General features: G+C 44.3%; 1 protein-coding gene across 9 annotated transcripts in view; it reads left to right on the top strand.

Moving 5' to 3' along the window:
- The first annotated feature begins 20,904 nt into the window (after window positions 1-20,904).
- The window catches only part of ATP11C (ATPase phospholipid transporting 11C), a 206,476-nt gene continuing 202,389 nt past the window's right edge, over window positions 20,905-24,991 (top strand). For 5 of the 9 annotated variants that reach the window (XM_063721042.1, XM_009235324.4, XM_054545146.2 and 2 more), the window contains exon 1: window positions 21,580-21,967. In XM_063721042.1, the coding sequence (XP_063577112.1) occupies window positions 21,941-21,967 (27 nt within the window). In that variant the 5' untranslated portion in view covers window positions 21,580-21,940. Of the gene's footprint in view, window positions 20,976-21,341; window positions 21,431-21,579; window positions 21,968-24,991 lie in introns of those variants that run through there. The other 4 variants (XM_024240892.3, XM_009235325.4, XM_063721043.1 and 1 more) reach the window with 3 other exon arrangements.

The raw sequence follows: 24,991 nt of genomic DNA, 5'->3' as shown, positions 1-24,991 counted from the left end.
CACTCCAGCCTGGGCAACAGAGCAAGACTCAGTCTCAAAAAAAAAAAAAAGGATTGTGGCCCAACACTCTGGGAGGCCGAGGTGGGAGGATCATTTGATCTCAGGAGTTCAAGACCAGCCTAAGCAACATAGCCAGACCCCACCTCAGCAACAACAAAAAAGGATTGTGGGAGCTGCAGACTTGATTTCCTATTGGTACTACCTGTTTTAAAGCCCAGTCTTTTTTAAATTCACAAATAGAAAAAGTTTTCATCAAATTTTTAAACTGCTTATTATGAAAAAAAGTTTAAGCATGTACAAAAGTAGAGCAAGTAGTATAATGGACTCCCATATAACCATTACTCAGATTCAACAATTATCACCAAATGGCCAATCTTATTTCATTGGACTCCTATCCATTCCCCCTCCCATTTGTATCTGTAAAAGATAAAGACTTAAAAATACATACAAACAATACCACTATCTCACCTAAAATTAATGATAAGTGGGAGAGGCGAAGGTAAAAAAAATTAATGATAATCTTTTAATACTGATTATCCAGTCTGTGTTCAAATTTTCCCATCCATCTCCTAATGTATTATCGTTGCTTTGTTCAAATGATGTTGATCAGTGTTTGAAAACATTTAAGATTAATTTGGCCAGTCGCGGTGGCTCACCCCTGTAATCTCAGCACTTTGGGAGGCCAATGCATGTGGATCACTTGAGGTCAGGAGTTCAAGACCAGCCTGGCCAACATGGAAAAACCCTGTCTCTACTAAAAATACAAAAATTAGCCAGGCATGGTGGTGCACACCTGTAGTCCCAGCTGCTCTGGAGGCTGAGGCAGGAGAATCTATATCTTCAACTCAGGAGGCAGAGATTGCAGTGAGCTGAAATCGCACCACTGCACTCCAGCCTAGGTGACAGAGGGAGACTCCATCCACCCACACCCCCACAAAAAAAGACTAACTTTCTAAAAATTAGAATTGCAATTTCTTTTTTTTTTGTGGGAATCTCCCGCAGCAATCAAAAATTGCAATTTCATTGCCCAATCTGGCTTCATATTTTAGGATGATTTTGGAGCTAATGTGAGCTAGCCTAGAAAATAGGAAAAGTAGAAATTGTGTGGTTTTCAGTTTACATTCTTCTAATGTCTTGATAGACAAAGCCAAATAATCTAAGCTCTTTTCTCTTTCCTATTTTGAACCTGGAGACATGTAATGCCTTAAAAGCTGTGAATATTAATATCTAATAAAAGTGACTAACTGCTAGGGATGGCCAATATAATGACATCTTAAGAAAAGTCATCTGCATGACTTTTTTTTTTTTTTTTTTTTTTTTTTTTTTGAGACAGACTGTTGCTCTGTTACCCAGGCTGGAGTGCAGTGGCAGGATCTTGGCTCACTGCAACCTCCACGTCCCAGGTTCAAGAGATTCTCCTGCCTCAGCCTCCCGAGTAGCTGAGATTACAGGCATGCGCTAATTTTTGTCTTTTTAGTAGAGACGAGGTTTCACCATGTTGGTCAGGCTGGTCTCAAACTCCTGACCTCAGGTAATCCGCCTGCCTCAGCCTCCGAAAGTACTGGGATTACAGGCATGAGCCACCGAGCCCAGCTACATATGTTCTTTTTTAAACCACACTTAATTACAGAGTAGGAGTTTACAGAATATTTGGAGCTCGTTAAATACGCAAAAATTTTTTTTTTTTTTGAGATGGAATCTCACTCTGTTGCCCAGGCTGGGGTGCAGTGGTGCAATCTTGGCTCACTGCAACCTCCACCTCCTGGGTTCAAGAAATTCTCCTGCCTCAACCTCCCAAGTAGCTGGGATTACAGGCATGCGCCACCATGCCCGACTAATTTTTTTTTATTTTTAGTAGAGACAGGGTTTCACCATGTTGGCCAGGCTGGTTTTCAACTCCTGACCTCAAGTGATCCACCCTCCTCAGCATTCCAAAGTGCTAGGATTACAGGCGTGAGCCACCGTGCCCAGCCTCAATATGAAAAATTCTAAGTGCATTAATGCAGGCTTCACACATAAGACCAGTATAGGATATGTAACAGAAATATATGTACCATAAGTCAGAGAAGAATTTTAGCACAAAAGGAAGGACGGAAGGAAGGAGGGAGGGAGGGAAGGAAGGAAGGAAGGGAGGGAGGGAGGGAAAAAGGGAAGGAGGGAGGGAGGGAGGGAAGGAGGATTGACTGGTTTACCAGTGAAAATTTGGCCAAGCTAATACTTAAAATAATTAAGCCCTATCACTCCAATACATAGTCTTTAACACTTCTTGGAAATGTCCTGATTTAAGTAAGGTAGTCACAAATTTCTCCTTCTTGGCCTTTCTGCAACATTGTCTTATCTCTTATGGTACCTTAATCTGTTCTCTCCCACTCTCTATTTTGTCTCCCCTATTCAGTAAGACCTATTCAGGGTCACACGCTCAATCCATCCATTGCTACCTTACTTTTCCCTTCTCCAGAGGGCACTGTGAAGCCAATTTCAAGTGTGGCTCTTCCCTCTTAGACCAGTCCTGCTCCTTTTCTGTTGAATCACCTTTCTTACACTCATCTACTAAGCTTACAACCTGATCCTGGCTATGGGCCTGAAACGGATTATATTATATTTTGCTCCTTTTGTTCAGTACAATCCTTTCTAAAAATCCATTACTTTTTAAAAAAGCATTAAAAGGTCAAATTTTAAACATTTCTCTTGTATATTATCTACATGAAATTATATAAGCATAGAGTTAAAAGGATTCTTAGAGATCCTCAATTCCACCCTCCTGTGGGGAGAGGGGTTGTTCTGAAGAGCCGAAAGAATGTTCATTCAGCAAGAAGACTACTTTCTACCGGGGCTAGGGGTGAGCTGGCTGTGGGATGGTGCTGGGAATCACAGATCTTTGGGCAGTCACAATGAAGTAGTATGCTACTTGTGAGATGGTTATAGTGGTGTCAAGCAGGGACTTACTAAAAGTCTTCAGCTTTGTCAGTTCCCACAATTCTACAGTCCCTGCCATACTGTGTGCAATCTCTAAGAATTAGAAGCAACAAAGGAAGGGAAATAGAAGTAGGAAAAAAGGGCCGGGTGCAGTGGCTCATACCTGTAATCACAGCACTTTGGGAGACCTAGGCAGGTGGATCACCAGAGGTCAGGAGTTCGAGACCAGCCTGGCCAACATGGTGAAACCCCGTCTCTAGTAAAAATACAAAAATTAGCTGGGCGTGGTGGTGGGCACCTGTAGTCCCAGCTACTCGGGAGGCTGAGGCAAGAGAATCTCTTGAACCCGGGAGGCAGAGGTTGCAGTGAGCTGAGATTGCGCCATTGCACTCCAGCCTGGGCTACAAGAGCGAGACTCCACTTCAAAAAAAAAAAAAAAAAAAGGTCTGCAGGAGCTTCAGCCAAGTATCTCCATTGTAACCCATGTACTACTTACAATTATTCCTGTGCTACTGGGACCTTAGAAAACAAGGGTTAAGGCTGGGTGTGCTGGTTCACACCTGTAATCCCAGCACTTTGGGAGGCCGAGGCGGGCGGATCACTTGAGGTCAGGAGTTCGAGACCAGCCTAGCCAACATGGCAAAACCCCGCCTCTACTAGCTGGGAGTGGTGGTGCGTGCCTGTAGTCTCAGCTACTTGGGAGGCTAAATCAGGAGAATCTCTTGAACCCAGGAGGCAGAGGTTGCAGTGAGTTGAGATCACGCCACTGCACTCCAGCCTGGGTGACAAAGCGAGACTCTGTCTCAAAAAAAGAAAAAAAAGAAAGAAAGAAAAGAAAGGAAGGAAGGAAGGAAGGAAGGAAAGAAGTAAGGAAGGAAGGAAGGGGAAAAGAAAAGAAAAGAAGGGTTAAGCATGATTAATGAGTTTTGCAGTTATTTATATAATGCATAGAAAGGTCATAAACAAGGACTTACTATAACTTACATCTATGAACTTTCAGAGAGTTTTACTTGTTTAGAATTATTCTATTATATGGCCGGATGTGGTGGCTCACGCCTGTAATCCCAATACTTTGGGAGGCCGAGGTGGGAGGATCACCAGAGGTCAGGAGATCAAGACCATCCTGGCCAAAATAGTGAAACTCAGTCTCTACTAAAAATATAAAAATTAGCTGGGCATGGTGGCACGTGCCTCTAATCCCAGCTACTCGGGAGGCTGAGGCAAGAGAATCGCTTGAACCAGGGAGTCGGATGTTGTAGTAAGCAGAGATCGTGCCACTGCACGCCAGCCTGGTGACAGAGCGAGACTCTGTCTCAAAAAAAGAATTATTCTGGTATATATCTGAATCAAAATAACACATCGAAAAGATTACTGAAAGAGATGAAATAAATTGCCATCAATCAATATATATAGGTAAAAAATAAAACATAGGAATAATCTAGGTATAATATAGCCATTTTTCGCTGAACAGTAGAAATTTGCTGATAATAAAAAATCAACTATAGCCTCTATAATTGATCTCTTCCCTTCACATCTTTTCCCAGAAAAATGGGCCATTTTTGAATATTGCCTTGAAATGACCAAAAAGCGGTTACTGAAAATAAGAAATAAGGACATATGGTAATGCATGGCTGGAAGATTTAGCCCTGAAAATATTGAGAGTTGACTGTATCTGTCATAAATAGACCCTCTCTACCATTTTTCCAAAAAAAAAAAAAAATCAATGTCAAATTGCTTGGCTACAAATTGGGAGAAAACAATGTTATTGAGCTTCTTGCTTTTAATTTCCACATGTTCATCTAAATAAATATGAAGCTGCTCACAGCAAAACTAAACTTCTAAAGCACTACAGGACAGGCAGATATAGATTATTAAAATAAAAGCAGTCAACTTCTAAAAGTTGTACTTGTTCAAAAAAGGAATATATTACTGTTGTAAAACCAAGTTTCTTTTATAAATTTAGTTTTTCTGAAGGAATAGAGATGGCAAAGAGTAGAATTGTCAAAAATAACATTTTCTGTGCTGACCTCTCTGGGCTCAAGCAATCCTTCCACCTCAGCCTCCCCAGTAGCTGGTACTACAGATACGCACCACCATGCCCTGCTTAGTTTCTTACCCTAAAGCTCACATTTTGTTGTACATTTCTGTCTGAATCTGCTTCTGGTGAGAGCTTCATGAAGCTTCCATTCAGGTGGAAGGCAAGGGGAGCCAGAGTACGCAGATCACATGGTGAGAGGGAAGCAACAGAATGCGGAGAAGGTGCCAGGCTCTTTTTAACAATCAGATATCTTGGAAACTAATAGAGCAAGAACTCACTCTACTGAGGATGGCATCAAGGCATTCATGAGGGATCCACACCCATGACCCAAACACTTCCAAACACCTCTCACAAGGTCCCATCTCCAACCTTGAGGATCACATTTCAACATGAGATATGGAGGGAACAACCAACATCCAAACTACTCTGTTGCATCACAGGTAGTAGGGAGTAAGTTTTATCCAGTCATACAAGGCCTCAAAAGATCTGCCACAGAAACATCCACATTGGTAATAGTTTTGTAAAAAGTACTCAAATAAGAGGAGAAACAAATCCAGGAGATGCTGCAAGGGGTATGTGGTTTAAGAGTGATGGTGTTGGGCTGGGCACGGTGGCTCACACCTGTAATCCCAACACTTTGGGAGGCCGAGGCTGGTGGATCACCTGATGTCAGGAGTTCGAGACCAGCCTGAGCAACATGGTGAAACCCCATCTCTACTAAAAATACAAAGCTTAGCTGGGTATGGTGGTGCATGCCTGTAATCCCAGCTACTCAGGAGGCTGAGGCAGGAGAATCACTTAAACCCAGGAGGCAGAGGTTGCAGTGAGCCAAGATCATGCCATTGCACTCCAGCCTGGGCAACAAGCATGAAACTCTGTCACAAAAAAAAAGAAAAAAAAAAAAAAGAGTGATGGTGTTGGTGTTATGGGTTGAATTGTGTGCCCCAAAATTCATGTGTTGAACTCCTAACCCCCTGTGACCCATAATGTGACATTGTTTGGAAATAGCATCATTGCAGATGTAGTTAAAATGAGGTCATACTGGAGTAGAGTGGGCCCCTAATCCAATGTTACTGGAATCATTATAAAGAAGGGGATATTTTGTGGCCGGGCTCATGCAGATGGCAGATGCTGGGACTTCTCAGCCTCTATAATTGCATGAGCCAATTCCCATAATAAATCTCCTCATATATCCTATTGGTTGTTTCTCTGGAGAACCCCAACTAATACAGTGGACTTTTGAGAAAAAGACCAAACAATCTCAGTTCCTGCTTGGCTATTCCAGCTTTAATTACTTTGTGTCCTGGCTGTACTTCACAGTCCAGACATTTGTAATATTGTCTGTTGTATTCTTAATAAATCTCCCTTTTCTGAGCTAGTTTGAATCAGATTTTACTCCTTGCTACCCCTGCTCTTTAATTAAGACAATATACCATAAGACCTCTAAAAATTAGAACAGAAATGACAAATGGATTTCAACTCAAATGACTACTCTGATCTATTGACATGACTGTGTAGGGGGCCAGATTGAAAAACATTATGGTATTACTTCCAAATTCAATGACGAAGAGTGCTGTGATTGACTAACACTATTTGTTATGAAGGTGGGAGCAGAGAGTAAGCAGTGGCAACCAGTGACATATGTGCCACAAATCTGCCATCACTACCATTGAGGATGAAATTCAGGTAAGTATATGTCTTCCTGTAAAAAATGCCAAAGGTCCCTGTGTGACTACATTATGGAAATATGAGGTACACATAAAGACCCCAAATATACACAATCTCATAACTCCATAATCACAGAAGTTTGCTTAACTTTTGCCTTTTGCCTGTTTCTTTCTTTCTTTTTTTTTTTTTTTTTGAGACAGGGTCTCACTCTGTCATCCAGACTGGAGTGCAGTGGCGTGATCTCGGCTCACAGCAACCTCCATCTCCTGGGTTCAAGTAATTCTCCTGCCTCAGCCTCCCGAATAGCTGGGATTACAGGTGCAGGCCACTACCACCCAGCTAATTTTGGTATTTTTAGTAGAGACGGGGTTTCACCATGTTGGCCAGGCTGGTCTCCAACTCTTGATCTCAAATGATCCACCTGCCTCGGCCTCCCAAAGTGCTGGGATTACAGACGTGAGCCACCGCGCCCGGCCAAATGTGCTTGTTTCTAAACATTCTTATACTTATGCAATCCTTAGATCACCAATAGAAATGACTATGAATCCATTTCTCTGGAAGGTTTTATTTGGACTTTTTTTTTTTTTTTTTTTTGAGCTAGGGCAGGGATTCTACAGGTATTACAGATATGCACACTATCTGGGAAGCATATCCCTAAAGAGGATGAATCAGGGCAGTGATCAAGAGTCCTGTACTTTAGGGTCAGGTGCAGCGGCTCACACCTGTAATCCCAGCACTTTGGGAAGTCGAGGTGGGAGGATCTCTTGAGGTCAGGAGTTCGACACCAGCCTGGCCAACATGGCAAAAACCCATCTCTACTGAAAATACAAAAATTAGTCGGGCATGATGGTGCACACCTGTAGTCCCAGCTACTCAGGAGGCTGAGGCAGAAGAATTGCTTGAATCCGGGAGGTGGAGGTTGCAGTGAGCTGAGATCACACCACTGCACTTTTTCCAGCCCAGGGGACAGAGTGAGACTCAAGTCTTTTTTTTTTTTTTTTTTAAAGAGTCCTGTACTTTAGTCGTGTACTAAAGAAGGGGATATTTTGTGGCCAGGCTCATGCAGATGGCAGATGCTGGGACTTCTCAGCCTCTATAATGGCATGAGCCAATTCCCATGATAAATCTCCTCATATATCCTATTGGTTGTTTCTCTGGAGAACCCCAACTAATACAGTGGACTTTGAGAAAAAGAACAAACAATCTCAGTTCTTGCTTGGCTATTCCAGTTTTAATTACTTTGTGGCCTGGCTGTACTTCACAGTACAGGCTGGGTGTGGTGGCTCATGTCTGTAATCCCAGCACTTTGGGACTCTGAGGTGGGCAGATCACTTGAGGTCAGGAGTTCAAGACCGGCCTGGCCAACATGGCAAAACCGCATCTCTACTAAAAATACAAAAAAAGTAGATGGGCATGGTGGCACGCTCTTATAGTCCCAGATACTTGGGAAGCTGAGGCAGAAGAATCGCTTGAACCCAGGAGGTGGAGGTTGTAGTGACCCGAGATCGTGCCACTGCACTCCAGCCTGGGCTACAGAGTGAGACTCCGTCTCAAAAAAAAAAGAGTCCTGAACACCAGATTGCTGGTGGACTGAGAAATAACTCAAGGCAGCCCCAAAGAGATAAGAAATCTAATGATCCAGTGCTTAAAGAGAAATAGAAAACTATTGCCTGATGAACACACATGCACTTGGTCCATAAACTATTCCACCCTTTTGTGACCTGTCTATTCCTTTAAGCTTAATTTCATTTGGATAGCAATATTGGGATGGGGAGTTGAGTGGGTCTGCAAGAGATTTACAGTAATTAGACCTAGCTAAAACTTCCTGTGGATACCTGGGTGCCATTGGAAACATGCCTGCCCTATGGTAAAATACAACAGTCATTAATGATAGAAGATTGTTCAGCAGTCAAGGAATGACAGTTACCAGAGAAATAGCCTAATTATTTATTATGACTTATAGCTGAGCAGGAGTTCAGACACTACCAATCATAGCCTTAGTAGTGTTCTGTAAGAGAGAAGCTAATTAACTTCTTGTGAAGAATGACATGACCATTGTGCCTTTAAAGTCCAATATTCTATCTGGTTGCCTGGGCGATTGTGGGCAATCTATATGTATTTATGTACATACACAGTCAAGGAAGTAGCTTTACTCTGAATTTTAATGAAACATACAATGTAAGTACTTATTTGATGGGTTTCTTTTGTTGTTGAGTGTTCTCTGTTCCCCTCAGGATTGATTAGGAAGATTCTCATAAGCCACTGGTGCAGTAGTCCAGAGTTGGGGGGTGGGTGGATTAAGAAGGAGGTGTTGAAAATTGAAAGGTGAGCCCACTGGGGCAGAGACCTTCCCACAAATGTAAAACAGAAGGTATTGCACAGAATACTTGGCAGTCACTTACAAGGTGTCATTCAAGAGGCAGTAGGTCAGTGAACACACTCAAAAAGCTTACTTATTGATACTTGAGGTCTCATCATCATAGACCCAGCATTGCTCATTCCCTGTGGTTCTTATAAACATTCACGCACTTTTAGAAGTCCTCAAATTCTTAAATTGAAGAGGTTTATCAGATCTCATTCCTCAACTCGTAAGGGCAGAGGGGATTGCAGAAGAGCCCTGTACACTTGAGGCAGTGGCTAGAAAAAGGCAGTGATAAAAGGAGGGAGGCAGGAGTTTGAGAAGCTCTAGTAGATACCTGTTGTGATGGACGGCTTGCTCACTTCTATTTCCTGTTTTGATGGGAGCTCTCTTTTTAAGAAGAATCTCCTGGTTTGCTGATGAATTCTAGTGGAGATGAAATGTCTACCCAGGTAGGATGACACAGCTGCCAGTCACAAACTGAGTGTTATCTGATCTGGCTGGCCACACAGTCTGGTATGCTCAGCGGTATTTCATCATCTTATGGAAGGTGTATATGTGGGATAGGGCCTTTTTTTTTTTTTTTTTTTTTGAGATGGAGTTTTGCTCTGTTGTCTAGGCTGGAGTGCAGTGGCATGATCTTGGCTCACTGCAACCTCCGCCTCCCAGGTTCAAGAGATTCTTCACCTCAGCCTCAGGCACTCACCACCATACCCGACTAATTTTTGTATTTTTAGTAGAGACAGGGTTTCACCATGTTGGCCAGGCTGGTCTCGAACTCCTGACCTCAAGTGATCTGCCTGCCTTGGCCTTCCAAAGTGCTGGGATTACAGGCGTGAGCCACCGCGCCTGGCCAAAATAAGTTAGTTTCATAAGCAAGTGGTCCAGGCTCCCACGGCACTTCCTCCTGCCATATTGCTGCCCCTCCCTAAATTCATACCAGTGGCCTTATGGCGAGTTACCTATGACCAAATGACTGAAGAAAAAAAAAAGAAATACATGAGTCTGGTTTACACACAACTTTGCACAGTTAAGGTGGCAGGCACCATCTGAAAGAGGCAGACTGCACCACTGGAAGCCCACCATGGGATGCCTATAAAAGACAATGGAAGAGACAAATTTTCCCATGTGGACAGAACTTTCGAGTAGCATATTTAGTTGCTTATTATGTCTATGAGAGATGACCTGAGGTACAGATCTACTCTGACTCACAGGCAGTAGCCAAGGAGTTGGGCAGGAATTTAGAAAATGTTTCTAACAGCAATCTAGATATTGCTATTTGGAAAACTAAAATTATATCCACTTTAAAGTGGCATGTAAAATCCATACAATTTCAATCAGAAGCAATTTAATGTCATCCAATCCCCTCATTTTCACATGGGAAAATAGGGTCCAGTGAGTATAAGTGATTTGTCTGGGAAAAACTCTAGTTAACAGGTAGAACTGACATCTCCTGGATCTCAGTTCAGGGCTGTCTCCTTAACAGCACATAGATAATCATTCATTTATTGTCAGCATTCCCTGAGCTTCAACATTGTGCCATGTTCTTCCCTGAGAAATGGGACAAAGATAAATAAGGTATAGTCCCTGCCCTGAAGAAGCTCTTGCGCTTGTTCTGTTTTGTGCATGTTGGTGTATTTTTGGTGCATGTTGGTGTACTTGTGCACAGTTATATCGTGTGACAACAAATAACTGGAACCAAAATGGCAAACACTTTTTCAAGTAAGGCAGACTAAATACTTGCTGAAGAGTGCCAAATGGAGTTACAAATGCTAGAAATTGAGCCAGTAAGAACTATATGGCTTAAAAATAAAACAGACACCAACAGAGATATTAATTAATTCAAGGTTGGATTTGATTGTTAAGGGGAGTTTGCATCTCTATCACTGCTGGGAAGAGAGCCATTTTTAATGGATTTTGATGGCATCCTGCCTGAATCTTAGTACCTAAATGTTGGCCTGGGTGAGATAAAATTTGAATTAATTGATCAGGAAGACTGATGGATGGTGCAATCTGCTATTATTTTAAAACAGTAGAAAGTGGTTGAAATAGGGCTGTGGAGTACCAAAAGGTTTGTTAATTTTCAGCTCCGAACCTCAAACTGTATTCTTTGATTCCTTCTGAAACCCCATCCCCTTTCCCAATTGCCCATTCTCATAAAAGCTAAGCTTTGCTCAAAAGATAGAGACCACATACTCACATGCATTTTCCTCACCTAAGACCACTTGATTTGCTTTTTCTTCTCTCAGCCTTCTTTATAGTCTTAAGGAAGAGCACTCCCTCCTCCTCTCTCAAATCTGAGCCGTGTGTTCTCTAGTTCATCCCTTTCTACCTCATTTCACACCTAGCTTCCTCAATTATCTTCTTTAGCTTCTCCTTTCTACAGAATTTTTCCTTTTCTACTTTTAAACATGTGTAGGTCTCCTCTAGTTCGGAAAAGAAAAGTTGTTTAACCCTGCTGACAGCCCTCCTAAGCTATTGTACGACCTTTTTTTCTTTCTTCCACCATCAAGCTTTGCAAATTAACGGTTTATACCTATAAACTCCTGCAATCTGGCTTCCAGCCCAGCTAACACTGAAACTGTACTTTTAAAGCTCATGCAGAATTTCTGAAGCATTAAATGAAATAGCTTTTCTCAATTCCGATTGCCCTTGACCAGGAATAGATTTTTGAGGTTTAGAGCATCTTATACTAAGCTGTAACACCACATTTTCCATGCATACTGGGCATTTTTTATTTGAACACCCTATTATTACTTCAACATAGTTAAAAATGAACTCATAATTTTCTCCACTGAGGTTCCCCTGAGTGATTTTCATATGGATGACACACAATAAGCTCTATGAGAGCAGGGATCGTATCATATTTCTCACATTCATTGCTATATTTCCACCAAATTACTTGGATGTAGTCGATATTCAGTAAATATTTGTTAAAATGAATAAACGAATAAACATCATTTTCCTAGTAAGTAAGCTTTAATTTCTTAAGAGTTATTTTGGATTCATCCCTCTCTGTTCTTTAAATTATTTCAGTGATTAAATCTTGTCAATTATGCCTCAAAACATAGTGGCTAAGAGTATGGATTTGTTGTCTTTTTTTTTTTTTTTTTTTTGAGACGGAGTCTCTCTCTGTCACCCTGGCTGGAGTGCAGTGGTGTGATCTCGGCTCACTGCAACCTCTACCTCGTGGGTTCAAGGAATTCTCCTGCCTCAGCTTCCCAAGAAGCTGTGATTACAGGGGCATGCCACTATGCCCAGCTAATTTTTGTATTTTTAGTAGAGAAGGCTGGTCTTGAACTCCTGACCTCAGCTGATCCGCCTATCTGGGCCTCCCAAAGTGCTGGGATTACAGGAGTGAGCAACCACACTCAGCACTTTGCTCTGCTACTTTCTAGCTGTGACTTTGAGCACAACTTTGAGTTTGGTTCCATAACCTCTCAGTTTCTTTACCTATAAGATGGAAGATAATAGTAGTACTTGCCTTATTGGGTTAGTGAGTAAATGAGTGATACAGTGTGTACGAAGTGACTAACACAGTGTCTGCACATAGCAAGTACTAAATAAATGATAGCTATTAAAATCACCTTTGACTACTTCCCAATGTGGACTCTTGCTTCCCTAGGGAGGTCTACTTAGTATTTTCTGTTTCATGTCTTTGCTGTTTCTCTTGGCTGAAATATTCTCCTTCCCTTCTGCCCATTCAAAATGTCATTTATTCTCATTTATTACTTTTTATTTATTGAAAGTAATGCATATTCATAGTAAAAAGTTAAATATATTTAAATGGCTTATAAAGAAAAATAGCATGTGGCCAGGAGAGGTGGCTCACGCCTGTAATCCCAGGATTTTGGGAGGCCCAGGTGGGCAGATCACTTGAGGCCAGGAGTTCGAGACCAGCCTGTCCAACATGGAGAGACCCTGTCTCTACTAAAAATACAAAAAAAAATTTAGCTCCGTATGGTGGTGCACGCCTGTAATCCCAGCTACTCTGGAGGCTGAGGCAGGAGAATCGCTTGAACCCAGGAGGTGGAGGTTGCAGTGAGCCGAGATCCTGGCATTGCACTCCAGCCTGGGCGACAGAGTGAGACTCCATCTCAAAAAAAAAAAAAAAAAAAAAAGCAAAGCGAAGAAAAGAGAAACAAAAAAGAGCAAATGCCTACTCTATCTCTCCCAACTTCCGATCTGCAGTACTAGAGAAACCACTTTTAATAGTTTTAACTGTTTCTTCTAGTATTAACTTCCATATTTCTTTTCTTGGTTTTTCTTTTTCTTTTTTTTTTTGGAGGCAGAGTCTTGTTCTGTCACCCAGGCTGGAGTGCAGTGGCACGATCTCGGCTCACTGCAACATAACGCCTCCTGGGCTCAAGAGATCCTCCTGCCTCGGCCTCCCAAGTAGCTGGGATTACAGGTGCCCGCCACCACACCTAGCTAATTTTTGTATTTTTAGTAGATACAGGGTTTCGCCATGTTGGTCAGGCTGGTCTCGGATTCCTGACCTCATGCTATCCACATGCCCCAGCCTCCTAAGTGCTAGGATTACAGGCGTGAGCCACCGTGCACCCGGCCAGGCTAATTTTTTTTTCTTTTTTTTTTTTTTTGACAGAGTCTCGCTCTGTCGCCCAGGCTGGAGTGCAGTGGTGTGATCTTGCCTCATTGCATATTCCGCTTCCTGGGTTCAAGGGATTCTCCTGCCTCAGCCTCCCAAGTATCTGGGACTTCAGAGGCACGCACTAACATGCCCGGCTAATTTTTGTAGGTTTTTTTTGTTTTTTTTTTTTTTTTAGTAGAGACAGGTTTTCACCATGTTGGTCAGGCTGGTTTCAAACTCCTGACCTCAAGTGATCCACCCATCTCGGACCCCCAAAGTGCTGGGATTACAGGCGTGAACAACCACGCCTGACTTTTTTTGTATTTTTAGTAGAAATAGGGTCTCATCATGTTGCCCAGACTGGTCTCAAACTCCTGAGCTCAGGCAATCTGCCCACTTTGGTGTCCCAACGTGCTGGGATTACAGGCGAGCCACTGCACCCGGCACCATATTTCTATATAATGTACTTATATGGATATTTCTTAATCTTTCAATTTGTAGATACTACTTATTTTCTTTTTATTATGGAAAACAGACTTAGTTCTCTTACAACAAAGCTCCCTCCAACCTGTTCTCCCTTTATCCTACAAAAGAGTTTTAATTTTGTAAACCAAGAGTACAGTATTTTGATTGCTATGACTATGTGAATGTCTGTCACAGTGGAGTCAGGGAGTATTTTATCATAACTCATTTACTTTCTCGAGCAACTGTTTTTCTTGGCATTAACAGCTGCCTTGGTTTTCGTTACTTAGTTTGCTTTACTTTCTATGTGTTTATCACTAAGGTTTCACTAATTTTCCCACAATACTGTAAAACCTTTCTGAATACTATTCTCCACATGGTCAAACACATTGAGTAATGTATCAGTTGTTTTTCTATTTTCTCTAAAGACATCCCTCCTTGATTCCTCTATCTTCCTACTCCCCCCTCTGACCTCTCTAGATGTGCTACACAGCTGTCTACCTTGAATTCATTATCATCTGGGGAATTCCCTACTCCTCTCTTTCATATTCATCTCATTTTCTGGATTCCATGTCTTCCTTCCTCTTAGTTTATTCTCTCATTTGGTAGAATGCATATTCCAGTGGCTTACTGAGAATCAAAGTTAAAATTTTATACCATCTACTGCTTGTGACCCCCAATAATCTAAGACAGGTCTCAGTTAATTTAGAAAGTTTATTTTGCCAAGGTGGAGGACATGTGCCCGTGACACAGCCTCAGGAGGTCCTGATGACATGTGCCCAAGGTGGTAGGGGCACAGCTTTTATACACTTTAGGGTGACATGAGACATCAGTCAATATGTGTAATATGTACAATGGTTCAGTCCGGAAAGGTGGGACAACTTGAAGTGGCGAGGGGGCTTCCAGGTCATAGGTAGATACTAGACAAATGGCTGCATTCTTTTGAGCTTCTGACTAGCCTCTCCAAATGAGGCGATCAGATATGCATTTATCTCAGGGAGCAGAGGGGTGACTTTGAATAGAATGGGAGGCAGGTTTGCCCTAAGCAGTTCCCAGCTTGAGCAATTTTGGGGCCCCAAGACTTATTTTCCTTTCACACACTCCTCAGTATGGACCATTGCTTCTCTAGACAGGTCTACTTACTATTTACTGAAGTATTTTTTCACTTCCACATCTTTGCCATTTCCTTGGCTATAATGCTCTCCTACTCCCTGTTTTTGTGTCCAAATGCTATTTGTATTTTAAACTAATTTTTATGAAAATAACGTGTGTACACAGTTTAAAAAGCAGAACAGTTACAAGGCTTATAAAGAAAAAAAGTCCCTTATCCCTTTCTTCCCTACTCTAGATTTGTGTTCCCAAAGGCAAGTCGTTTTTGTTATTTCAGTTGTTTCTTCTGCTATTTACCTCCTCATTTCTAAATAAAATAATTATATTATATTAATATATCTGGACAATAACCAATAACTTCTTATTATTGGGGATAAAGATTTAGTCTTTTTTTTTTTTTTTTTTTCAGAAGGAGTCTTGCTCTCTCAACCAGGCTGGAGTGCAGTGGTGAGATCTTGGCCCACTGCAACCTCCGCCTCCCAGGTTCAAGCAATTCTCTGCCTCAGCCTCCCAAGTAGCTGGGATTACAGGCACCCGCCACCACGCCCTGCTAATTTTTGTATTTTTAGTAGAGATGGGGTTTCACCCTCTTGGCCAGGCTGGTCTTGAACTCCTGGCCTCGTGATTCACCTGCCTTGGCCTCCCAAAGTGCTGGGATTACAACTGTGAAGATTTAGTCTTTTTATGCCATATCTTTCTAACCTCTTCTCTATCCTCTCAATATAGTTTTGTAGGATGTTGAATTCTGAATTAGAAATTTCTTGGCCAGGTGTGGTGGCTCATGCCTGTAATCCCAGCACTTTGGGAGGCTGAGGCAGGTGGATCACTTGAGGTCAGGAGTTCGAGACCAGCCTGGCCAACATGGCGAAAGCCCGTCTCTACTAAAAATACAAAAATTAGCAGGGCGTGGTGGTGGGTGCCTATAATCCCAGCTACTCAGGAGACTGAAGCAGGAGAATCGCTTGAACCCGGGAGGCAGAGGTTGCAGTGAGCCACGATCGCGCAACTGCATTCCAGCCTGGGCGAGAGAGTGAGACCTGGCCTCGAAAAAAAAAAAAGAAGTGATTTCTACAGAATCTTGAAGGCCAAACTTCACCTCAGTGAACTTATTGTGGCTCCTGGCGATTGCCTCTTCCCTTCCATGGTGATTTTTAAAAAAACAAAACTATCCTTTTAATGGTCAGTTATAGAACCTTACCTGCCTTCAATATTATGATTACTAGAATATACCTTCTTCCTCTTTTTGAAAAACAAGACAATATTAGATCATCACTCAGTCCCTTTGGACTTCTGCCATTCTCCATGATTACTAACCTCATCTGTCAGTACCCTAGGATGTAATTAATATGGGCTATTTGGAGGGCAATAACAGGGAGCCCTGATGTCATCTGAGGAAGTGACATTTAAGCTGAGAGCTGAAGGATGAATAGCAACGGTGGGTGAAAGCGTTCCAGCAGAGACTGTTGCCTGTGCAAAAGCTGTCAAGAAAGAAGGAGCTTTGGGAACTCAAGGAACGTAAGCAGACGCGTGGGGTAGAGCCTGGTGAGAGGAAAAGTTGTCCACCTGAGGTTAGAGAGGAAAGGCAGAGGTCAGAGAATTCAGGGTTCTTGTTGGTGACATTAAGGCAGGATTTTGAACTTATGCTAAGAGGGTGGGAAGCTACTGAAAAGTCATAAGCAGGGGAGTGATTTGATCTGACTTGCTTGCCATAGATTTCTGTGGTTGCAGTGTACAGAATGAATTGGAGGGGCCCAAAAGGAAGATACAGGTAAAATTGATCATAAATAAACATCAAGGCTAGCCTTGAAAGGGGGAAATAAATTTCAAATGGGCAAAAGATAGTCTTACCAGATATGTTTGGAAGCTCAGACAGTTGAATTCCTTCAATTTGCTAATGATGGGGTGATTTAGATGCTAATACAACAGCCTCAATTTTTTCTTTCTTCTTTTTTCTTTTTTTGGTATTAGATGGAAGTGACTCCTTTGCACCGCTCCCCTCCTGCCAGATTACTTGAATTGCTGACCCACCCACAGATCCCAGAAGCAGTTTGCGCTCCTCTGTCACAGGTGTGGCCTACATCCTATGCTCTAGTGGTTGTTTTGCTCACTTGCCATAGTGAGATTTCTGAGGGGTTGAGGTAGAAGGTACGGAAGATTGGGGGTGGGGACAATAGGGAAGAAGAGCTCCTGGGTAATTTGTACAGAAATGGTGCAACAGAATTGAAAGGATTGAGAAAGCACTTTCCCTTCCCTCCCTCAGGTAGCAAGCATTATCTAGTCAAGTTGGTAATAAGGACAGAAACAAGACTGCTTCCTCTGAATTCCTACCTGTGGGGCTTCTTTCTGTTGCAGTTAGCTGATCCACCAGAAGAGTTGGTGTTATGTTTCAGGGGTTCTGACAGTTTAGGCAGAAGGAAGTTCATTTTTGCAGTTCTGTTCAATGGAGTTGTCCCAGTGAAAATGCTGGCTGAGGGCCTACTTTACATAGTCACAGACAACAGCTTTCTACAACACCTGGGTTTTCTTTGGAAACTGTGAGGAGGCACTAAAAAGAACCAAAATCTTTTTTCTTGTCTTAAAAAAACTCACAAAGGAGTGACTCTGAAGGATGTGTGTGAGAGTAGCTCTAATTTCAGGTTGAGTTTGGATACAGAAAAAGTCACCTTGCATAATTTCATGTTTTGCTGAGTATATTTTGATTTGTATGGAATTGCATTAAAAAAAAATAAAGATGAGGCCTTGCTATGCTGCCCAGGCTGGACTCAAACTCCTGGACTCAAGTGATTCTCCTACCTTGGCCTTCCAAAGTGCTGGGATAACAGGTGTGAGCCATCCTGCCCCCAGAATTGCATTTTTTTTTTTTTTTTTTTTTTTTTTTTTGAGATGGAGTCTCGCTGTTGCCCAGGCTTGAGTGTACTGGCGCGATCTTGGCTCACTGCAACCTCCGCCTCACGGGTTCAAGTGATTCTCCTGCCTCAGCCTCCCGAGTAGATGGGATTACACGTGCGTGCCACCACGCCCAGCTAATTTTTGTATTTTTAATAGAGACAGGGTTTCGCTATGTTGTTCAGGCTGGTTTCAAACTCCTGACCTCAGGTGATCTGCCTGCCTCGGCCTCCCATAAAAATACTTGGAATAAAAATCCCATAAAAATGCCTGGAATTGCATTTTTATAGTTGAGCAAATTAGACCGGACCCATGAGTATAGGTGGTGTATTGAAATAAATTGAGAGAATAAATAGCAGAATTATAACAAATAAAAATCAACAATACTGCTATATCCTTTTTGGGGGGTGGGGATGGAGTTTTGCTCTTGTCACCCAGGCTGGAGTGCAGTTGTGCGATCTCAGCTCACTGCAACCTCCACCTCCCAGGTTCAAGCGATTCAATTCTCCTGTCTAAGCCTCCTGAGTAGCTGGGACTACAGGCGCCCACCACCACGCCTGGCTAATTTTTGTATTTTCAGTAGATACAGGGTTTCACCATGTTGGCCAGGCTGGTCTCGAACTCCTGACCTCAGGTGATCCACTCACCTCGGCCTCCCAAAGTGCTGGGATTACAGGTGTGAGCCACCGCGCCTGGCCCAATACTGCTATATCTTGAGGAATCTTAAAATTCCTGTGATTAGGCTGCAGTAACATGACAATGGGTAAGTATGAGAGCATAATGCAAACAAAAAAAAATTTCAGGTCTCTAATATTTTTTAAAGTTGATCTGTTTGAATCTATAAGCAAAGTACATTTTTTCCATTTGTTTAACAGAATTGAATTTGGAACGATATTACTTACTATTCACTAGCAAGCACTTGTACCCCCAAATGTCTAAATTAGTTTATTATTTTATTGATAAGGATGCATTTTGGTAAGAATTCTAGACTTATACCTAGAACTAAAGACAATAACCTCCTCCACCTCCCAATTCCAGTATCTAGAATAATGTCTGCCACATAGCAGTCGTTCAACAAATAAACTAGTGAAGAAATTACAGTATTTGCTGTGTTCAATAAAAGTAAAGCTAGAGGCCGGGCATGGTGGCTCACGCCTGTAATCCCAGCACTTTGGGAGGCCGAGGCGGGTGGATCACCTGAGGGCAGGAGATCGAGACCAGCCTGGGTAAGATGGTGAAACCCCGTCTCTACTAAAAATACAAAAATTAGCCGGGTGTGGTGGCAGGCATCTGTAATCCCAGCTACTTGGGAGGCTGAGGCACGGGAATCACCTGAATCCAGGAGGCAGAGGCCGCAGTGAGCCAAGATCACGCCACTGCACTCCAGCCTGGGTGACAGAGTGAGACTGTCTCAAAAAAAAAAATAAATAAATAAAACTAGAAAGCTAGAAAATAACTCTATTTGAAAATAAATCTTTAAAGCACTAGAGAGCAAAACTTTAGATCCCTTTTATCAATAAAATATCATAATATCTGATTAATATAAATATAAATTTAACATAAATCTTAAAAATCATTGGATACAGCCTCAACTGTGAGCAGAGAAGGAATCATAAGAGAAAACGGTTGGTTTTATTTCTTGGCAGTTAGGACAGTTTGGGAACAAACCTTAGGTCTCCTGCATTTGCATTTTATTGGGAGATGGGCTTCTCGTTGATCACAGAATGAAGTTCAAACTTCGTAACATGTTTTTGAAGAATTTTAGATTTTAGCTTTCGTTCGAGCCGCCCTTACCTACACGTCCTGGGCGTCTGCCACTACGGCGTGATCTCTTTCTTAGTTTGTCCTGCACTTGTTCACTGACCTCTCCCTCTACCCTGGACTTTGTCCCCTTGGGCTCAGTCAGGTCCCTCTAAAGCCTTCCCACGTTTCAAGGGCTAGTTTAATCTCCAGAGCTTTTAGGAAAACTTCCCAAACCCCCTTTTCAGATGCAATGTCGCTCTCCCCTATTTCTCTAGCACTTTGAACTCTAGCTATTATTAAATTCTAACGTGGCATTTTCGCTTGTTTGTATCCCCCAACCAGATTGCGACCACACTGTTGGGGAGTTCTTTTAAGAAATCGCTGTGTCCAGCCCTGGCACAGTGCCTGGTACAAAGAAAATTCCCAGCAAAGGTTTGTTGAAATGAATCCAAACTCCGGAGGGTAAAGGAGAAGCGCCTATGACTAGTAGTAAAGGCCTCTCGCGACCTTTGGGAAGGCCTGTGGTGTGGCTGGGCCCTGTCCCCAGCTCTAGACTGGCAGAATGTGGCGAGGCGGAAGACTAGTGAACTCCCTTTACTTCTTTTTGACTTTTATAGAACAATCTGCAAGTTCTTCTCCAACAGCCTTGGGCCCCGCCTTAAGGGGCGGTGAAAAGGGGTGGGGTTGTGGTAGTTGGGAGGGATGCCCAGCCTCGTGGCAATTCTGGACTCGCTTTTCTTTTGTAATTTTTAAAGTTTCGCAAATTCCAGCTCTAAGCTGGGGGCCAAGGGTGTAGAGGGTTTCCTGATGCGCACATTTTGCGTTCCAAGGAAAGCTCCCAGGATTCGGAGCTTTGCCGAATTTATTCTTCTCACATGTCCCACCGCTAGGAAGCTACCGAGTGCGCCCGGCCTCCACACCCAGCCGGCCAGCGTGGAGAACCCGCTGTTCAGCCCGGGCTTCCTTCTTCAACCCTCTGGGCAAACCCGGGACTAGCGTGTGGGGGAGCTCCCAGCCCGCGGTACCAGGCGGAGTAGGGGGACGGTTGGACTACAACTCCCAGGCTGCCCCGGGAGCAAGGCGGGGGAGGGGGCGAGCGGGAGGGGCCTGGGGTGGGGCGGGGTGGGGGTCAGGGAAATCCCGCCCCGCTGCGCAGCAGCAACGACACAAAGCCTGACTTTACAACCTCAGAGAAAGTGGAAGTAAGAAGGCTTAGGTGGGCAGGCAGGACGAGAGAAAGACCGAGAGAAGGGAAAGCCGCGTAGGTGGGAGTACAGCGGAGCGAGGGTCGAGGGGGAACCCTCGTCCGTGCAGATGAGGCGGGTGGGCTTTCAGAACTAGTCCCCCCTCGCACCCCGCCCCGCCCCTCCCGCGCTGGGGTCCCCACGGTGCCCAGCCTCAGAGCCCGGCTCCACCACGCCCGGAAGGGGGAGCCTGGCCGTCGGCTGGCTCAGGGCGGGCCGGTTGGCTGTACCCAGGCTCCCTAGCCCGAGTGCGGGACGAGAGCGCGGGGCGGCGCGGCAGCCGCGGACCGAGGAGGGGCTGCGAGCGAAACGGCGCGGCGCGGCGCGCGCGGCACGGCGGACGAGTTAGGGCCGGGGCGAGGGAGGCTGTGGTTCCCGACAGAGACAGGGGAGTAGTGTCGGGCTGAGGCGAGGTGAGGCGCGGGGTGCCTCGGGAAGGTTCCCCGTGCCCCGAGGGGGGCGGCCGCGGAGTCCAGCGGGGAGCGGGCGGTGGTGCCGCGTCGGGGAAGAGTGCATCCCGCGGGGTGCCGAGCCCGGCGCTGGCGGAGAGACGGGGGCGCCCCCTCCCCACAGGAGGAGCCTCGCGCTCCTCCGCCATCCTTTCCCCGCGCGGCGGGCTCGCCTTCTCAGTGGGTGCTGCGGGAGCTGCCGGCCCGCGGTGCCGGGGCCAGATAAGGGCGATCCGCGGGGCCGCCGCCCCCGGGTCGGGCAGGCCGGGGGCGGGCCGGGAGTGAGGCGGGGCGGCGGCTGGGGGGCGGGGGAGCGTGGAGAGCCGAGGGGGGCAGGCGGCGAGCGGGTGGCCCGGCCGCCCGCCTCGCTGCTCCGCTTGGCGCCGCCGGCCCACGCCGCAGTGTGTTTTGTGGACGGCGCCTTCCCAGACAGCCCGGTAGAGCCCAGCTCAGCGCCCGGCAGCCTTCGACGCGATGTTCCGCCGGAGCTTGAATCGTTTTGTAAGTACACTCGCTGCGGCTCCGCGCGTGCCGGTTTGCTTGCTCGCCAGCCCCTTCGCCGGGTCCCTCACAACAATTTTCTGAGGGGGCAGTTACATCTCTGGGAGACACCACCACCCCTCTTCTTCCTTTTCACCGAGACACGGTGCCCAGGCGGCCGGGGAGGGGAGGCAGGTAGGGCTCTCGGGGTATCCCACCCTCGCCCCCAGGACAATTCGACCAGGGCTTCCTGGAGCTGTTACAAACTCTGCCTGAAACTGGGGGCCGCCTTCGGGCTGGGTGGTGGGGGGGACTCGTGGGGGGACCGACCCGGGGACCCCTCAGTTTGCCAATTAGTCGAAGATGGCGTTTTATTCTCAGGGAGGTTGCTTTCTTTTGTTTCCTCTGCCACGAGCACATGGAGGTAAACCTAGACCTGTCACCGTGGCCCAAAAGAAGAGCTGGGGGCTGAGGGAGCCGGAGGCTAGGGCAAGACTCAGCCTTGCCTAGGGCTCAGCCAGCGGGCGGCTGCTGACCGGAGGGCGGGCAAACTTTGGAGACCCAGCCTACAAAGCTCACCTTTAGGGTGTTTGAAAGGCGAGCGTGATTGTCAGGGTGGGCCGGGTGGATGTGCAGCCGCGAGGAGGCTGCGCCGCCACTGCCCGTGCTGCCGATCGCTGGTCTGAAGCCTCGCGGAGGACTGAGCACTCCAGACCTTGAACCCATGGGAGAAGGCGGGCTGTGACTGGACTCCTCCGTCCACGTTTACCCCCTTCAAAATCCCCAGAAAAGGGAATTTCATTTTCATGGGAGTTAGCCATAGGGAAAATCGCTTTCTGGCCACTGACTTTTTTGAGTAACCTGTTTACTCCTAGAGGGTACATTAAGAATGGAGCAAAACAGGACCATTTACGTTCTGTGCTGCTATTTGTAGCAACTTCCTTAATTGCAAGAGGAGGTGGCGGGAATAGGGTTTTATTTCTGCCAATGATGTGAAAGAAAGGGTTCATCTGCAAATTTTGATTTTTCTGTAGTTAGGAAAAAGGGTTGAAAGCTGAGTGCTTTCCTCTACCTGCCTTAAAATACATCTTTTGAGAACATATCGATTTGGTTTTATTCATGCAATTATTCCTAATCAAAGCGTTGCTAACATTTTTCATACATCGGATATATTTGCTCTCATTTTTCCTTCATTTGAAACTTTCACAAATGTACACTGGCTGAAAGTAATACTTGTACATCCCTTTTTAGAATAGTGCTATGTTAATGGTTTTCTAAATGTTGACCCCACCTAGAAACATGCAGTATGAAATTAGAACAGATTATTACCTGTGGCATAGAGCAGTAGAGGTTGTACATATCAATCATCTTGAAATCCGTAGGTGATGGCTTGTACTGATTGCTGAAGCAAGTGACTAAAATTGGTTTCTCACATTTAGCCTGAGAATGCAAACGGGTATTGTTCTTAATAGCTGTTTCACATAGATTCTTGTGATCTTGGAGTGTTGTGTGGGGGTGACAAAAAGGAAAAGGTGGCAATGAAAGCTAATTGTATTTAGGAAAAGGATAATCTTTTCACATGGCACTCATGGTGGAAAACAACTGGGCTCTGAATCATAATAAAATCATTAAACTTAAGTTGTTTAAATCCTTTTTTTTTTTTTCAAGGATTTGAACATTTGAAACCGAACAACTCAAGTATTGGTCTAAAAGCCCATTTGCTTCCCTTTTGCGAAAAGTGATCTGCATCGTATCAGAGTCTAGTAATTAAGCAGTGGTGGCCCAGGAAGCCAGGGCATGCAGTAGAATTTGCAGCAGTTGTTGAGGTGCCAGCCTGCAGGTTTGAGGCTAGTACTTTGCATCCCCGACCAAGATCTCAGCAGAGAATCACTTTTGCTATACTGAAATGAGCTTTGACCTTATTGTTGCAGCTGGAATGTTCAGCTGTTCACATTTTCCTGCGCAGCCGTGACTGTGGTAAGTATCGGGAATTTGTACCAGTGCAGTAAGCTGGAAGGTTCTTAGGAGTTGTGTCTGAGCCCTAGGCCCAGGGCAAGGAATTAATCTGCATACCGTTGGACTGAATGTGAAAATTACTATCAAATAATCATTGCTAAAAAACGGCTTCAAAAGTTGGGGGAGGGGGGCAATTTTTCCATCTCTTAGATCAGTAAACCATGCGCTGTTCTCATCTTTTGCCTGACAAATTCTTTGAGGGGTACTTCCATTTGAATTACTAGAAGACTAGAATTAAAGATTTGGGTGGAACTTTGAGACTTTCACAGCAGTATAGATGTAGTCAAGGTTGTGAGTTGTCTTATGATTGTTTTAATATTTTAGAAATAGAGCTATGAATTCTTTTCAAAGTGAGTTGTGTTTTTTTAGTGTGCCGTACGTGTCTGAAATTGGTTTTGATTGTGAAATAAATTACAGTGGTGTTGATTGTAGTTGTTGGTTATTGAAAACTAGACTACATATTAGAGAAGTGCTTCCTTTATATTTTAAACCTGAAGTGGAAGAATCCTTTAGGAGTCTTACAAGCGTCATCTTCTATAGCTCAGTTGTGTTTGCTGAATCATTTTTGAAATGCCATTTATTTTTCGAGTTCTCCAATTTCAAGCTAAAAGAAAATAGTGATTCATTGTATTTTTTAAATACATGGTCTTGACTTCTTTGCCATTAATAACTGTGTTCCTTTCTTTCTGATGAATTATGACTTTCCTTATGACAGTTTTGAGGTGGAAAGAAATTGGTGGATTTGGTGTGTAGCATTTTAGGGTTGAGGCATGTAGACGGTGTCCTAAAGGATTTAAGAGTTGGATGTCTCTGAGTACAATAAAAGCACCACCTGTTCTCAAGTCAACATCTCCATAAATACAGTAAATAAGTAATAATAGCTCTGTCTGTACAATTTATTTTCTTCAAAGGCATATTTAATCAGAAGTCTGAACTAGTTGAGATTTAAGGGTCATGGACTTTTATGTTATCCTGTCTTGTTTTATTCTTAATTCAATTCCTAGTGACTATAGTAACATGTTCTCTTGG

The sequence above is a fragment of the Pongo abelii genome, chromosome X (genome assembly GCF_028885655.2).
Source record: "Pongo abelii isolate AG06213 chromosome X, NHGRI_mPonAbe1-v2.0_pri, whole genome shotgun sequence".
NCBI classification, from domain to species: Eukaryota; Metazoa; Chordata; class Mammalia; order Primates; family Hominidae; genus Pongo; species Pongo abelii.
This window is presented reverse-complemented; position numbering and strand designations above follow the sequence as displayed.